The following is a 16,320-nucleotide window of genomic DNA, read 5'->3' as shown; positions in this document are numbered from 1 at the left end:
ATCACATGATGCAATGTGAACACAAGTGTACATGAAATGCATATTAAGGTTAAAAGTGTTGCATGACAAATGCTGGCATTAATATTGAGGATGTTACATCTGCATATTAAAGTTGAAGAAAATGGGAATGTATTTCTTTAAAATATGTTTATTTGTAGTATAACACTGACAATATTACGCACAAATACTAATGTATCAGTCTCCAATTCGGTAGCCTGAATCAAATACTTTGGGCGTCGGGGTAGTGTTACTGTTTCGTTTATTTTTATTTGTCTCTCTTTTCAGATGACCAATAACCTGGAAAAAAAGAAAGGAAATATTTTAGTTGATTTGTAACATGGACGCAAATTAAAGAAAATAAAAATCCATAATTGGTCTAAAAATAATGGATGTACAAATAATGTATCTATGTTCATCTCTGTGACAGTGATTTATAGAGACAGGCTGAATAATATCACATATAATTTTTCCACTAGATGGCAGAAACTACAATTAACTTTTAACTGCTGTGGCTTTTTTTTTTCCGCCAAAGAAAAGCATTTACGTTGTAGAAAAGCTACACCTCCTCCTACACACCTGGGTCAGGAGGAGGACAGTAGAACCCCGGCTCAGAGTTTAGCAGATTTAGAGGAGGCTATACCCATCAGCCTGGAGACGTCGTTGGCTGAACTCAGCCACGAGCCGCCGTCAGCCACCAAAATGGCTCCGGTCACGTAGGACGAGGCCCGGCTGGCGAGGAAAAGTGTGCAGTGGGCCATCTCGGTTTTGTTGCCTGATCGCTGCAAAGGAATGGAATGGAACAGACCGGCGGTCTCCCCACTAGGACCACCTAAGGAAATAAATAAATATTTGATGTTGAGGTTGAATCGCCTAGGCTAGGATTTTCTTCCTTAACATAGAGAAGGATGCAAATTTCTTTACCCAGTCTACGGAATCCCTCTGTGCCAGAGATAGGACCAGGGGCCACAGCGTTCACCCTCACCCCACTGGGTCCCCACTCCACAGCCAAATGCTTGGTCATGGCATCTAGGAATAGGAGAAAAAGCAGAAGAAGATTAAGATGTTTAAAGAAGTCACATTCAAAGAAATCTCACCGTTTGCAGCCTTGGCAGATCCTGCATGCACCTGCAGCGCTTGTCCCCTGTAGCCAAGTGTTGCAGAGATGTTGACAATGTTGCCTCCATGATCCTGAAAATAAAAATGAGACTCTCATAGTAAGTTAAGTTCCAAATTGATTTATTGACTGCACCATGGTGGTGATCCCTGTACCTTGAACCACTTCTCATAAACAACTTTGCTGGTGTTGAAGGTTCCCATGGTGTCTATCTCCAGAACTGTCTTGAAGGCATTGAAGGAAAGAGCAGAGGCAGGACACAGGAAGTTTCCGGCAGCATCTGTCAGATAACGCCAAATCTTATTTTGGGTTACGGCAGAAAAAAAAACGCCGGTAACTTCTCATTGATGGCACGTTTCAAACAACATGCTGATTAAAAGGACCTTGACATGCAAAGATAAAAGTTGATGATTAAGCTGAAATCTTTCATACTTGATCTTTGTTCCTTGTGCTACTCGTCTTACTGTTAACAAGAATGTCTATGCGGCCCATTTCTTTGAGAGTCTCATCCACAGCCGCTGAAATGCTCTCAGGTTGCCTCACATCCAAGCACAACGGAAGGCAACGTCGTCCAGAAATGGCGGAAAGCTTCTTCGCCGCCTGCAGGAGACACAAAACTTTCAGAGACTGACAATTTGGCAAAGATGATCGCAAGATTACGTCAACCTCAGCGAGCTTGTCTTTGTTCCTGCTGGCGATCACCGTGTCACAGCCATGTCTGAAAGAAAAGACAATAACAAAATTGCTGGGAATTTTATGTTTTTTTTAAACTCATATTCCATAGAAGCTAAATCGGTGACTATTTCCTTCACCTCATGAAAATCTCTGCTATCCGGAGGCCAATTCCTGATCCACCACCTGTGATAAATGCTACCTGATCTCTGGAAAAAAAAAACAACAACTTGAGAGTAACTTTATATCATAACTACCATGCCAGATTTCCATTGTTTACTTTCATCCAATAAAGTATTTGTTGAATACTGACTTGAGTAAATCTGGGCTGTAGACATGAGTATATGAAGTCAGGCAGTCATCAGAAGCAACATCTTCAGGTAGCAGGTCACAGAGTCGTTGTGGTTCTGCCATTCTAGTCAAAAAATATGGAAAGGAATTTAAATAAGATAGCCACAAATGCATGGATGTACACAATGATGTCCTGTAAAATTTAATCAACAGTTGGTTAACGGTAATTACATCACTTCGAGGTATATGGCTATTTTTGTACTGATTAAAGCAGTTTTACAAGTCGTACAGAATCTTATTTTTATACTACCAATAAACTTTTAGTAGCAAAAATTGGGTTAGCATGTTGGTTTTGTGCTATGCAATGAAAGTATTAGCTAACTTTAGTCTATGTTTTCGTTACCTGTCGAAGGAAAAACAGGCCCGGAAAGTCGAAAAGAACTATGAAAGCACAGATTTAAAAGACAAATTATCGAGTTTAGTCTGCCAGTGTGGCTTATGTAGGCGTTTTTTCTTTTTACTTGTGAAACTGCAGCAGTGTTTGTACCTTGGACGCTAGTTTTCGGCGACCGTTCGCAGGGCATTCTGGGAAATGAAGTCTACAAGGAATACGTTGCGAAAACAAGCTGATGTAAAATATTATTGATTTGTCATAATGAGTTATCTTAATACGCTATAAGAGTTTCAGTGTAGGTTCTATTGGCCTCGAAAACTGCTCTTTAATACAGTAGGAAACTATTGATACCCATTAGGTTAATTTGTTGATGACCACTAGGTGACGCTGCTAGACAAGTTATTACCAAATTGGGCTCGTTTTGCAGCAACTACATTACTTACATGCATATATTCTTTATCCTGTGCGAGAAATGACTAATATTACTACAGCTTAGTTAGCAATGGTATTTTGTGTTTGTTCCCTGGTGGTCAAGATGCACAGTAAATTAAAGCAAAAAATAAATCACGACCCGCAAAGTCTTTAATTCTTCACATTAAGTTATGATTAGTGTAGGTTTTAAAATAAGTAATAAAATATTGTTTATAGGTTTATGTTACATTTTTGTTGGTGTTTTGGGGGGGGCTGGAATGGATTAATGACATTTCCATTCATTTCAATGGGGAGGTGGCATATTTGTACCTCAAGGCACCGCTGTGTTCCATATCGCCGCCGGGCTGAGGCGATATAACAGACGTGCTACAACCCCACAGTGCCAACAACTGGTCCTGGGTTCTGTCCATGTGTCTGTTGACTTAGTGCTGGCAGGTCAGCCTGGCAGGGATTGCTGGATTGTCCGTCATCCTCCTTCAGACCCACCAGCCTGCTGCTGATCTCCCACAGCTTGCGAGCTGCTTCCTCATCCATGGCCTGGGGAGCTGGCTCCTTTTCTGTCAACACGTCGTAGTAGCGTCCCGTCACCCCTTCTAGCTCTTCCGCCACAGCCAGGAAGACGCTGGGCTGGGCCCCCAGTTCGGGGTTCTTCACCAGCAGGGAGAAAAGGGGACCTGGGGGGGAAACATTAGTGAGTGTTGTATTAGGATCATGTTGATTTGAATTATAAATTGATCCAAAACTGAGCCCCTTCATGCATTTATTATTTTCAGTCTTATTTGCGGCTTTAATTTAGCTTTTTTTTTATTTTTTATTCAAGAATTCTGTTGTACTCACTGAGCACCGTGGTGGAGAATTGGGATTGGTGCAGCCCGGTGTGCCTGCCAAGCTCAGTGGAAACAACGCCGGGGTGCACAGCATTTACGGTGACTCCTGTGCCTGTCACAAACAACAACGAACACTGTTGACCAAACTAAAAGTAGCGATACCCCAAAATAAAAGCATATTCTTCTTAACTTGCCTTGTAAACGCTTGGCCAACTCTCTGGTGAAGAGAACGTTGGCAAGCTTGCTCTGACAGTACGCTTGCTTAGTGTCAAACTTTTTCCTCTCCCAGTTCAGGTCTTCAAAGTCTATCTTTCCAATGAGGTGGGCAAGCGAGGACAAGTTGATCACTCTGCTGGGGGCGGATTCTTTTAATCGGTCCAGCAGAAGATTGGTCAGTAAGAAGTGGCCTGGAGGCACAGAGGAATCACTCTAATTGGCTTTGATTCAAAATATTTAGTCACCATATCTCATTTCCATCCATCGATGCATTTTCTACTTTTAACTTACCTAAGTGGTTCACTCCAAATTGCATGTCAAAGCCGTCCTCTGTTTTCCAGGCGGGACATCTCATGACGCCCGCATTGTTTATTAGTACATCCACACGCTGCTCATCTATAAGACAATATCATGTTCGAGAATGTTGTTTTTTTTGGTAACTTTTTTTGTACGTGAACTGACTTTCTTTGATTCTGTCAGCAAACTCCCGTATGGATTTCATGGAGGCCAAATCAAGGTGGCGGGCGTAAACATGAGGATTTAAGGTGTTGCCCCGGATTTCTTTTGCGGCCGCTTCGCACTTCTCCATGTCTCGACATCCCATAATGATCCGGCCCCCTGACCATAAAAAAAAGTGAGGGAAAGCCAGTAAACACTCGACAATATGTCATTATAACATGAAGGTACATTTTTGGAAGTTCCTCATCGCTAATTGTGACGTTTCTATACCTCTCTTGGCCAGTTCCTGTGCCGTCTCTTTGCCGATCCCTGTGTTGGCCCCTGTTATAATCACCGTCTTTCCATTTAGCTTGGCTTTGCTCGGACACCGGCCCCCAGTCACGTGGTTCCTGGAAAAATAATAAAATCAACATTTTATTGTTCTGAGTTCCTTTTTCTAGCATATATTTCATGAATCTATGACAATCCCAAATGAAATGCACATGAAATTCGTGCACATCATTAAAATCAACTCAATTACGTTGAGTCTTTCCTGGACTATAATGTGTTTGACCTGGTATGACGAAAAATCGAAAATAAATTCACGTGCATATACAGTAAGTCAGAGTACTGTATGAAGGTAAACAGTGCTCATTCAAGAGCTACTCACTTCAGTAAGACAGCACCTCCAATAACAGTTCCAAAAACAGAAACTGGCAACACATATTTGCTCATTGTGCATAAATGTATTGAAGATAAAACGTTTTGAGCTGTTTGCTCAGCTGATACTGCAGTGCACACAACACAAGGTTATGGGGCGCTTGCTTATGACGTCATCGTCTTGCCTAGCATTATGGGAAATGTAGTCTGATTCATGGAAGGAACTTTCCGAAAGTAATTAATAATAATAATAATAATTATTATTATTATTATTATTGTGATTATAATAATAATATAAATACATAATAATAATAATAAAGTTATTTCCATAGCAACATAGCAACCAAAAGCTGTTGAAGAATCTTTTAGTAAAGAACTTGAGCTTGTATTCTGTAGCTCCGCTGATGTTTATAGGGCAATGAGGACACAAGAAGCAATTTCAGGAAGGAAGATTTGGGAACAAGTGAGAAACAAGGCCAGGTGGAAACTTAAAGCGACACACCTCACGTGGAAAACTAGGCCACGAGCCCGCTGCGTGGCGAAAAGTAGATGAAAAAGTGGCCAGAACAGAGCAGCCTGTTACTATTACATCTGTTAATAGTTTGAAGGTGTTTTATTCCCCTTGGTGTGCTTGACCTTCAGTGTTCCTTGCTGCCAGCGTGAATGCTTGACCTTCCCTATGATTAATAGCAGTTCTACTTCTGTGCTAGCCCTGATCACACAAAAAAATAGTCTTGGCAATTTTTCTACAATGCAGTAGATGCATCTGTTGTGATCCTCTTCTCCACTGAACGAGCAAGCTGCTCCACTCTCACCGATTGAATCAATTTGTAAGAACATAAATTGAGAGGAAATCTTTTTTTTTTTCAGTCAGTCAAAATAGTTTTTCTGACATTTCTGTACGGTGGTATGCCGTGTGATTTCTTTGGCACAGCAAGCAGCCAGCCACCTACTAATGATCAAAATGGCTCTTCCGGGTCATTCCTGTCATGTCCAAGCTTTCTCATCTGTTCATCTAAGCATCATCTTAAACAGCGCTGGCAGGAGTGCTGTTGTTCATCATGTACAGTTAAGGGGACATGCAAGTCCTGTGAATTAATTGCCTAATAAGGACAGTTGGCAAAGCCACTGCGTGAAGTGCTCAAGCTGTTGCATTATGCAAGAGTGGAGCAGCTTGCTCCTTTCGAGAGCTCAAATCACTACAATAACTGACGTAGTGGTGCAAGTGAGTCGACACAATGGTTGATGACTTTTTTCCTTGGCAGTGTTCTGTAAAACTTTAAATATGAAATATGGCAAACAATGCATTTCTCAGTGTAGTCGTGGTTTAAATTAAGGGGAGGCACTAGGACCCTGAGCATGCGAGCAGTGCAGAGGGCGAACAATGAAGAAAAGCAGAGTAGTGAGGACCAGCACAGGAGCAACATCAGAGCCACAAACCAATGTCCAACCTCACGGCCGTCTTCCTCATCCCCGAAACACACGAACGGAGCGGAAGTCATCAACCCCGGATGTGCGGGCTCCTTCTGTCTCCTCTATCTTTGTGAATGACTGGGATTGAAGTGGGTCATGCAGGATCACTGGAGGAGCCAAAGATAAACACCCCCCCACCACCACCACCACCCCACCCTCCTTCTGACGGAGGAGCGATGATCGGAGCTCGCGCACCTCAGCACCCAGCATGATGCGATCGCAGCATCCGCCTCCGGACAAGTCATCTCAAAGCCTTTCAAGGAACAGAATGAGAGTCAACTGAGGGAGAAGAACATCTGCGCTTTTCATCAAGTCTGTCTGTCATCCCAAAAGCTTTTTTTTGAAGGACCTGCACAGGATTCTTAGGATTTTCTTTCTTTTGTGTTATTCTTTTTTTGTTGTTTATTTTACCTGTGTGCTTCAGGTTTTTGAGGATCAGTGCTGTGCAGAGAATGCAGGACCATGGAGAGAGACAAGTCCCTAGCAGGTGAGGGAGGGCATTGTCTAAATACTCATTTTTGTTTATGTGCAGTCGGCTGCTATTGTATGCTAATAATAAAGCGTAAATGAATCCAAAGCAGAGACCAACATTGTGTTAGAGAAGCAACGATGTCTCTGTTGCAAATGAATAATTGACATTTCTAAAATTCTTACACACATCAGCTCAGATTTGACAAATTCTCTTGTGCTCATACACTTTTAGAATGAACATGATTCCGCTTCATAAATTCTTAAACACATTACATCTGCTCATTACCTGAGAAGGAAAAGCTTTTAGATTTAAAAAAAAAAAAAAAGTATTGAGCTTGTGCAGCTAAAAGTCTGCTTTTCCCACAGTAGTAAAAAAAAAAAAAGAAAACACCATATAATCATCATCCAAGACTAGCTCAAATGTGAATATTTGTACAACATTGTGCAAGTGAGCATATCATTTCCTCCAAAGTCTCCAAACATCTGTATCATCAAAGAAAGGAAACAGCCAACCTGCCACCGCCATCTAGGAGGAAACATCTGTGTAATATAATATCATTATAAGCCTTGTCAATCAATAGCTCATGCGAGGTTTGAGTGTACAAAGGGTTATAATAAGCGCTATTGGTGCCAATGAGGGCTGCTCGCTTTTGTGTCTCCTCAGTGTTGTATACGCTTCCACATACATCATGCAATTAGTTAAATAGTTTGTGTAATTTGGGATTTTGCATTATTCTTCCAAATCTCATTCTATCTAGTTTGCCTTGATGTGAATGGTGAAACAACTCCTTCATTAGACCCCCACCCCCCGACCCAATTTCAGTAGCTCTCATATGCTAGCCCCAACCCCCAGCCATCAAAGCATGAAGCACAAAGGGAGGGATCCTCGTCGCTCTCATTGGATTCCCCTTCAATCATGCACACGTTCGCTAGCATCCAATTCTCCATGTGTTACTCAAAAAGATTATGTGAGTTTCTTTTAAATATAATTTATTTGCTTGAGGATAGACCACAAAACAATGGACAGAGGGAAACAGGTAAAAAAAAAAAAGATCCTGAGTCCCTTGTTTGTTTTCAAGAACAAACAAGAGGGACAAGGACGGCGCTATTAAAAGGGTAAACAGTGTAAAGCTGCTGACTCTGATCCCCTGGCCCACTTTAGATTCAACAATGTTCTTTCTGAATATTAAAATTGTTGCACATGAAAGCGTGCCTCATCATACCCTCAATTTTGTATCTCAAATGTCATTTCTGGCCTATTTCAAAGAATTTGGACACATCATGATTGTGTGAAATTTAATGGGAGCAATTATATTACACCCAATTTATGTCCTCTTTTGGATTTTTCAGGAATTAGGATTAGAGATTTTTTTTTTTGTCTGTACTTGCTTTCAAATAGAGTTATAAAGCGATTTGTATTCTACACGGATGTTGCGGGGATTGAGAATTTGTCGAGGGGAAACAAACATGCCTCACGTCTAACAAGCGGCTTTAAATTGCTTACAGATTATTTAGAATGAGTGGTACTGGATTTAATAACCCACAAACGGCACACTGTGCCTGGAGAGAGGACAGGAAGTGAGTGTGTTAAAAAAAAAAATGAACTGAATAGCTTTTGAATTGCCTTGTTTAGCATAATGCTAACAAACAATGCAAAACACCAAAGACAGGCTAACGAATAGCATCTGTGTCACGACATTGCAGATAAAATGAATAATAAAAGCTTTAGTTTAAAAAAAAAAAAATGAATAACATCATCAAAATAATCCAAACAGTCCCTAAACAGGTGCTTAGTTGCTTTACGCCGCTTCTAATGGCAGCTGCTGGGGGAACACAAGGCTCCCTTCAATGTCTTGCCAGAAAAGCACAAGACTGGATATTATTCTAAAGTAACACACTCCTTGCATAAGTTCAATTTGTTTGTTCAACCATGATGTCACAATTTGCATAGCTTGTTCTTGGCTTCGCCATCTTCCGGTCCAGGAAGCAAATAAACACGGCTGCAGAAAATAGAAATGTCTTCCATATGTACACGTATCTCCGCTGATCACTTAATTTAAGCCAGGAGATGATTATATAAGACGTTATGAATCCTGTTGCCTACACGCGCCGACTGCGCCCACTCCACCGCGAGTTGCCTTCGGGGAGTCCGAAAAGACTTAATCGGATATCTTGGATGTTATCGGTTTAGCATTTAAACAGGACAGACAAAATTCACACCTACAAACAAATTTTAAGTCTTCAATGCCTATTTTTGGGAGTGTGGGAGAAAACCCACACAGGCTTTGGGAGAATTTAGAATATGAAAATATGAATTGTGGTCTTTGTATTGGCGCTTACTGGATGGTGCAGGTGGGCCTAATGGAGCATACAAAGCTCTGGCCAGAAAGTGGGTTAGATGAAAAAGCAACAACAAAGCTTATCTGTTAGCTTGGAACAGCAAAACAGGCCATCAGCAAAATTGCTCCTAGTGATTGAATGGATGATTATGTGGTCATTTAAACCGATGCATCCTTTCTCCAATTTACACCCCAGATTTAATTGAACAGAGAGGCGTATTAACCTAAAATGTAAAAAGCAACAGGTGATGATGTTTTGCTTCCCAGACAGCACGTGGCATATTTTACCGGAATACTGTCAGCCATTTGTCTCCATTTGATGGCTCTTCTACCTGCTCCTATTGATTTTCCCATCACTGCGCGCCAGTAAGTGCTGCCAGACCAGTCATTCTCGTTACTACAAAGCGATGTCCGACGCATGTATTCGAAAAAATCCGAAATGGATTTCGTGATAATGAGAGTCTGTTAAAGCCCTTCTGATTTAGTCTTCCTTTGGGATGTATGAAAAGAAGAGTATGTGGAAAAGCGCCAGCAAATACTTGAGAGCAATTAGCTGGAGCCTATTATATTGTACAGCGAGGAATTTTATTTGGTGACTGGAAAAAAAATGGATTCTGTGCTTGGGGCATATTCATATTCTAGTTTAAAAAAAGGAGTTCAATCATGAGACAAAACTGAAAAAGTCACACTGACCTCCATTTTTTTTTTTTTTTCCTTTCCATCAATCAGTCTGCCGCACAGCGTCAAGGCCAGCCTGTCCCTTTCTCCGACCGGACCGGGACGGGTGGGCGGCGGCAGCGGGGGCTCCCCTACATCCAAAATGGCCCCCGCTGGAGTCGGGGTCCCCGTGGAGGACATGCAAGCCTTGGCCATTACTTCGCTCTCTGCTGCCGATGTAGCCAAACAATTTGAGCAGATTCGTGAGCTGGGGAAGGGCACGTATGGTAAAGTGGACCTGGTGGCCCACAGAACCCAAGGTGAGTTGCTGAATCAAAATACAGATTACAAATTGAGCAATTTGACCAAATATTTCAATTTTCTTCCTCCAGGCACTAAAATGGCACTTAAATTTGTTACCAAAAATAAAACCAAACTCAAGAGTTTTCTCCGGGAGTACAGTCTTACGGGCTCGCTTAGTTCCAGCCCGTTCATCGTCAAAGTTCTGGACGTGCTCTTTGAGACGGAAGACAGCTACGTATTTGGACAAGAATACGCTCCCGCCGGGGACCTTTTCGACATCATTCCCCCTCAGGTAACGCCATCACGCTTGTCTCCGCCAATCATCATCTTGAGTCCGAGAGAGCTGCTCCAATCATGTTCTAGACGGAGCTTTTAACAAGCTCTCCTGAGAGCCGGAGCCTTTTGTCGGCAGCTCCGACTTTGCTTTAGAACTACTTGGCTTGGCTTCCTCATTAAAATTGCAATTGCGAGACTGGAGATGTTGACTTTTTTACTTATTGGAGAAAATCAGTGTTTTGCTTTGAACAATTCAGTGTTTTTGTCTTCTTCTCAGGTGGGTCTTCCAGAAGAAATGGTCAAACGCTGCATGCAACAACTCGGTCTGGCTCTGGATTTCATGCACAGCAAAAGTTTGGTCCACAGAGACGTCAAGCCGGAAAACGTGCTTCTGTTCGACCGCGAGTGTCGCCGCATCAAGCTAGCCGACTTTGGCATGACTCGCCGGGTGGGCTGCCGGGTCAAAAGGGTGAGCGGCACCATCCCCTACACGGCTCCGGAGGTGTGCCGGGCCGGCCGTACCGAGGGCTTCCTGGTGGCTACCAGTCTGGACGTGTGGGCTTTTGGAGTTCTGGTCTTCTGCATGCTAACGGGTAACTTCCCCTGGGAGGCGGCGCTGCTAAGCGACGCCTTCTACGAGGAGTTTCGACGCTGGCAGAAAGCCGGATGCCCCGTGGGAACGTATCCGTCTCAGTGGCGCCGATTCACCGACGACGCCCTTCGAATGTTCCAAAGGCTTCTCGCCGCCGAGCCGGAAAAACGTTGCGGGGTCAAGGACGTCTTTTGCTTCGTCAAATATGAGCTGGTGAGCGAGCTCAGGCGTAGAGCGTCCTACCGCGCCAAAAGAGGCGAACGGTCCAGCTCGGGGGTGTGCACTGGCAACTGCACTTCATCTTCATCCACTTCTTCCTCCTCCTCCTCCTCACGAGCCTCCCACAGACACCCTGAGCCTTCCACGCCTCCAGGAACCTCCTGCCTTCGCCCAGCACCCCTCAAGCGAAGCGTCCTTTCTGACTCCAGAGAAGAGACTGGACAGCAACAACCTTCAGAACGAGACAAGAACAAAAGCCAGATGGTGATGGCCACTGCCATTGAAATCTGCGTGTAACCACATTCCAAAATTTGATTGGGTCAGTCAAGGAACTAAAGCTGAATCCGGGGCAAAGGTGCAATACTTGTACAACCAGGATGGAGGAACGAAGAAGGGCCAGATGGTGACGGCTAGCATTATTCACGCTGCTGGTGGTGCTAATGATCGTAGTAAGACACTGACTTCTCCATGACTTTGTCACTACAGCAGGGTTTCTCACACCTTCCGAGTCCACTTCAACGATTCTTGAGCAGCATTTGACTTCATCATCGGCTACATAAGCACACTTAAGATGGACGTTCATGTAGCAGTGTGTATGACACATGTTTTTTTTCTCGTGTCGCAGGGACGAGCGTCACCTCAGGACACTCGAGTGGATCACTTCCCGTCGTATTAGTCATCCGTTCCATTTCCAGGAACATTTTATGAGCGAAGAGGTGCGAACAATAACAAAAGGGAGAGAATATGTTTTCAAATGTTTTTTTTTTTTCCCCTTTTCTACTCGTGTTAGCGCTCGGATGTGTTGTATGCGTGAGTTTCCGACACTAAAGCACAAAATGTTTTTAAAAGGTGAACAATCTCACTCCATATTGTAGATATATTTGAGTACTCCGTGATATCAGGTAGTTCATCTATGTAGCTGTACTCGTTTTTCGAAAATCAGGGGATTCGCTCACTGTCAGGGTTAACGAAACGCATTGTATGTAGCAACTCGATAGGACAGAATGTACAGTACAGTGAATGGCTAGAGATAAAAAAAAGATTTATTCTATTTTAGAATAGGGCTGTAAGATAAAATGTGAAAAAGCGCTGCCAATACCCCTCTGCTGATTTGAAATGACCCTCTCGCCCCCTCCCAAGCGGATCCCAGATGTTTGTTATCCGAGCAGGTGCCCTCCGTGTCATCTATTGTTGTTCCATGAGCTGATGATCCCGTAGACCCGCTCATGTTTGGTGTTGTTTTTATCACCTCCCCCCCTTTTTTTTTCCCCCATGTTTTCACACTGACAGCCCATCATCAGCACTGTTGCTATAGCGACAGTGTCTCACCGCCGTTGTCGTCGAAGCTTCTGTCCTTCTGGAGTTTAATTGAGCCCAAATTAAACAACTTTGCAGACAAGCGCAGACGTTTCGGAACAATTGCTCGGTTTAATTCGGCGGAGCGGCGTGGTAGAGATAAAGATAAAACAGTCTCATTCCAATTTCAACATTTATTACAAAACTCCGATAACGACCGAGCGCATGGAATAAATCTAATCATAAATGTAAATTGTAAAGAGACTTTTTTTTTTGGTCCGTCAGTGTAAAAACCGCACTAATACTAAGCTAATAATTCCAAGTATGTTCCCAAGTTGTAAAAGTTTCACACCGTCTTAAGTCAAACAGTGGCCTCCACTCAGATAGATGAGTCATCCCCACCTCCTCTCGATTAGACGACCCACCTAGGGAAAAAAAAATAAAAAAATCAGTCCGTGGCCCCTCAATAACTGCAATAACCTTTTCTATTGCCACGTTAATTTCCCCCAAGCACTAAATTTCGCTTGGGTGCACTACATATGGATTTGGTCAGAGGGCGTAAAAATAGGGCCAGAAATAGACACCACCTTCAACTTGGAACTAATGTCTGCAGTGGAGGAATTAGTCATTCCTATTTGAGGATAAAAAAAATCAAATTTTTGCTACTTATGGACTGTTAAAACAGCTATCGTTAAGGTCAAAGGTCGTCAGATCCGATTGAGAAGACTCAATTACCATTGAATGCAAAGGTTAATTGTATCTACTGCCACCTAGCGGAAATGCATTTAATTCTTGCTGAACCAGATTTTTTATGTGGTAAAAAATGAATTTCAGATCACTTCTGTAAAATTCGATCATTTTCCACAGCCTCCCCGATCATCTGCATTGCAATAAGCAAAACCACATTTTTGGAAGGGGCCACCGAAAGTCGTTATGTAATCTTGTAAATACTCTGTGTCTTTACTAAAAATAATGATGTTAATATATGTTGAAATAAAATAAAATTATGCGCCACTTCTTACGGCTCCTGAAAGTTTTTCATATTCTGACCTCATCAACGAAGGACGCCCGCTATTTCAGATGAAGGTCGTTTTGAAATCACAGATGATTCTTTGGCGCCCAGACTTTCTTTCATATGATCTCCTCCTTTTTTTCCGACTTCAATTAACTTGCCTTATCTACTGCCCCTTCAACACAAACCCAGTACAAATATATATTTTTTTCAATACGGCTGAAAACGAGCACGCTTCTCGTCTCGTCTTGTGCAGACCTCGGCTAGAATTGTTTATGAGTTTTGACGGAGATTCGCGGAATATGTCCGATGCAAGCTGATCGGTTCCGACAGCCGGAGAAAGGAAAAGGTCATCCATGACACGCGTTGAGAAGACAAAGCTTTCCTTTCTCTACTCTGTGCTATTGCAATTACCTTTTTTTTTTTTTTTTTTTTGTGCACAACATCTTCAGATATCCAGATAGTCATCTCAGCCGATGGTTTCAAGGGACGCTTCTTTCCACTCCGTCTGATCTACATCGGGAGAATCCGTGTCAGATCACAGCTGGAGACCAGAGAGGGAAATGAATGTCTGGCAGGAGAGAAAAAGGAGAAGGGAGGGGCCAGAGTGAGACAAATGGCTTTAGAATGCTAGAAACATGCAGGAAGTGTTTGTTTGATGACATCTGATGGTGCAACTTCCTTTTTTTGGGGGGGGCGCTCGGATGGGGTTGCCATAGCAACCGAGCATAGCAAACAACGCCCCATCGTCAGAATCAACTTTATCGGCCAAGCGTGTGAGGAAAAAATTTGTCTACACAGTCGATTATTTTAAGAAATGTAATTCTAATCAACACGCGCACAGTCTTGATCGTATCTTTTGATTGGATTTATTTCCTTAAGGGAAAAGGCAAACCTGCCTGAGCTAGGAATGAATTCATCATGCTGCAATGCAACATTATGGATCACCCCAAGCTATTTTCTCTCCTCGCCTGTGCAGTAAACATCTCCGAGTTGTGTTCACCAATAGCTTTGCGGGCTTGTCATTACCGACTTGTAAAATCGCAAAGAACCCCCGGGGGATGGCGCTCACGCCGAGCTCACAATCAGTTCGTTTCAATTATGCGCTAATGAGTTGGGGCGAGACTAAGGTGAGCGTAAAGCTATGCGGCTACGACAGTCACACGACGGCTAAAAGTGATTCATGTCAAGTTTGACAAGTCTGTAATTATACAAGTCAATATTTCTATGATGAAATAACTGACACATATAATGAATAACAATTAGAGGAGACTTTAAAGAGAATGAAACGAGCAGCTTTGATTGGCTAAGATTAAATTCAACTGTGACCACCCCCACAACGGCGCAACCCTCCCACTCTCAAGAATTAAAATGTCTCTAAATTGGCAATTTAATGGAACAAACTCAATACTAAAAAAAGAACTATAGTGCCTGGAATAAATGTGAAACCACTCACCATGCTGCAGGTTAACTAACACCTGAGTGAGTCACAGCTGCAGCAAATCTAATGAGGTGAAGATTGGGATGTTGTGTGTGCTAAGGTCAGACATTGTTAGAGCGTTTGTGTGTGTGTGGCGGTGAAAACACACACTGCAGGGTTGCATTGAGTTGTTAATGTTAATATTTCATGCAGTTTCAAGTGTTTCTTTTGAATTTCCGCGTTGTCGCCGTCGTCAATTCAATTCATCGGTACGCTCGGAAACGAGATGCGGCTTTTAATGAAGCAAACGGGAGTCCTACTGAGAGCTCGTAAAAGATATCACATAGTGAAGGGTGGGTGGCTGGCTAGTCGGGGGGGGGGGGGGGGGAGTAGATTCAACTGCACCACTGCCTGGTTGATTATTTTCTATGAATACAAATTGCCAGAGGGGAAGAAAGCACAGTTGAATTAATAATAATCATAAAAATAAATAAAAGTCCAAGGTGACACAGACAAATCTCTGCTTGGCAACAAGTCAAGAGTGCACAAAGCCATTTGCAAGAAGAGGATTCAAAAGTTGAGGTGATCAAAATAGAGAGTTTGTGGAAAAATTGAAACACAACACAAAAGCAAATAAGTTTTGTTGTTCCAAAAATAAGACTTAAAAACGAGAAATGAATCCATAAAATGGTTTGCTCAATCACTCCATCAGATTCGCGGTGACCTTGACCTGACCTCCAATAACAATACTGCATTTCTATGTTTTCAGGTTCTGGCGTGCTTGCGTGTGTGTGCGCGCTCGTTACACAACGCACTCTGAGCTTGATTAAATTTTGTCACGTTATATAAGCGCTTCCTCAAACCATTGCCATGAAATTAAAATGCAAGGGAGGGTCGGGGCCGTTTAAATTTTAATTGTTTTCTAAGTGCTTTGGCTTGTCGGCCTGACCCTTGTTGGTTCAAATCGAAACTTGCACGCTTTGCTTTCGACACTTGGAAGTTAGTTGGAGTTGGCTAGTAGAAAACTTTTTTTTTTTTTTTCTGTTCATTTTTGGGATTCGTCTTCATGCACTCGCTTGATGTAGTAAATTGCCATCTTGCACAAACATTCATTCATCAATCTGTCCCCGCACACATTCCCTCCCCCTCTTCGTCTGTCTCACTCTGTCACCTCCCCTCCGCACACATTTCCCATTTTGTCTCTTTTCATTTCTCGCT

The 16,320-nt window shown here is 42.7% G+C and overlaps 3 protein-coding genes across 5 annotated transcripts; 1 reads left to right on the top strand and 2 right to left on the bottom strand.

Annotated features, from left to right (window-relative positions):
* Window positions 1-127: 127 nt before the first annotated feature.
* Window positions 128-2,675, bottom strand: decr2 (2,4-dienoyl CoA reductase 2, peroxisomal). 3 transcript variants are annotated; one of them, XM_085904026.1, is made up of 10 exons: window positions 2,481-2,518; window positions 2,100-2,201; window positions 1,927-1,995; window positions 1,781-1,832; window positions 1,579-1,714; window positions 1,270-1,394; window positions 1,095-1,188; window positions 922-1,026; window positions 641-829; window positions 128-297 (listed from the first exon to the last, which is right to left on the bottom strand). In XM_085904026.1, the coding sequence occupies exons 2-10, from the start codon at window positions 2,198-2,200 to the stop codon at window positions 266-268; spliced, it is 903 nt and encodes a 300-aa protein (XP_085760152.1). In that variant the 5' UTR covers window position 2,201; window positions 2,481-2,518; the 3' UTR covers window positions 128-265. The 3 variants fall into 3 exon arrangements, with proteins under 3 accessions (XP_085760152.1, XP_085760154.1, XP_085760153.1); XM_085904028.1 differs by lacking the exon at window positions 2,481-2,518 and adding an exon at window positions 2,625-2,675 and having other exon boundaries at window positions 136-297; window positions 577-829; XM_085904027.1 differs by having other exon boundaries at window positions 136-297; window positions 577-829; window positions 2,481-2,628.
* A 135-nt stretch (window positions 2,676-2,810) lies between these two features.
* On the bottom strand, window positions 2,811-5,202 carry LOC147039740 (retinol dehydrogenase 13-like). The gene is made up of 7 exons (XM_085904025.1): window positions 5,055-5,202; window positions 4,676-4,794; window positions 4,409-4,564; window positions 4,238-4,342; window positions 3,925-4,137; window positions 3,741-3,842; window positions 2,811-3,577 (listed from the first exon to the last, which is right to left on the bottom strand). Exons 1-7 carry the CDS (start codon window positions 5,117-5,119, stop codon window positions 3,270-3,272), a joined length of 1,068 nt encoding a protein of 355 aa, XP_085760151.1. The 5' UTR covers window positions 5,120-5,202; the 3' UTR covers window positions 2,811-3,269.
* Window positions 5,203-6,969: 1,767 nt separating this feature from the next.
* sbk1 (SH3 domain binding kinase 1) lies at window positions 6,970-11,671 on the top strand. The gene is made up of 3 exons (XM_085904613.1): window positions 6,970-7,004; window positions 10,057-10,579; window positions 10,841-11,671. Exons 1-3 carry the CDS (start codon window positions 6,970-6,972, stop codon window positions 11,669-11,671), a joined length of 1,389 nt encoding a protein of 462 aa, XP_085760739.1.
* Window positions 11,672-16,320: the final 4,649 nt, after the last annotated feature.

Source organism: Syngnathus leptorhynchus, chromosome 22, assembly GCF_054491065.1.
Source record: "Syngnathus leptorhynchus isolate UIUO chromosome 22, UIUO_Slep, whole genome shotgun sequence".
NCBI classification, from domain to species: Eukaryota; Metazoa; Chordata; class Actinopteri; order Syngnathiformes; family Syngnathidae; genus Syngnathus; species Syngnathus leptorhynchus.
The sequence above is the reverse complement of the archived record's forward strand: the minus strand, read 5'-3'. Positions and strand labels throughout refer to the sequence as shown.

Coding starts and splice junctions, on each gene's coding strand:
- decr2 (XM_085904028.1), bottom strand. CDS start 2,200: ATGGCAGAACCACAACGACTCTGTGACCTGCTACCTGAAGATGTTGCT. Junction 1,996..2,099: donor TACAGCCCAGATTTACTCAA/GTCAGTATTCAA, acceptor TTTTTTTTCCAG/AGATCAGGTAGCATTTATCA. Junction 1,189..1,269: donor TTTATGAGAAGTGGTTCAAG/GTACAGGGATCA, acceptor TTTTATTTTCAG/GATCATGGAGGCAACATTGT.
- LOC147039740 (XM_085904025.1), bottom strand. CDS start 5,119: ATGAGCAAATATGTGTTGCCAGTTTCTGTTTTTGGAACTGTTATTGGA. Junction 4,138..4,237: donor ATTTGGAGTGAACCACTTAG/GTAAGTTAAAAG, acceptor CTGTGCCTCCAG/GCCACTTCTTACTGACCAAT. Junction 3,843..3,924: donor GTTGGCCAAGCGTTTACAAG/GCAAGTTAAGAA, acceptor TGTTTGTGACAG/GCACAGGAGTCACCGTAAAT.
- sbk1 (XM_085904613.1), top strand. CDS start 6,970: ATGCAGGACCATGGAGAGAGACAAGTCCCTAGCAG. Junction 7,005..10,056: donor GAGAGACAAGTCCCTAGCAG/GTGAGGGAGGGC, acceptor TCCATCAATCAG/TCTGCCGCACAGCGTCAAGG. Junction 10,580..10,840: donor TCGACATCATTCCCCCTCAG/GTAACGCCATCA, acceptor TCTTCTTCTCAG/GTGGGTCTTCCAGAAGAAAT.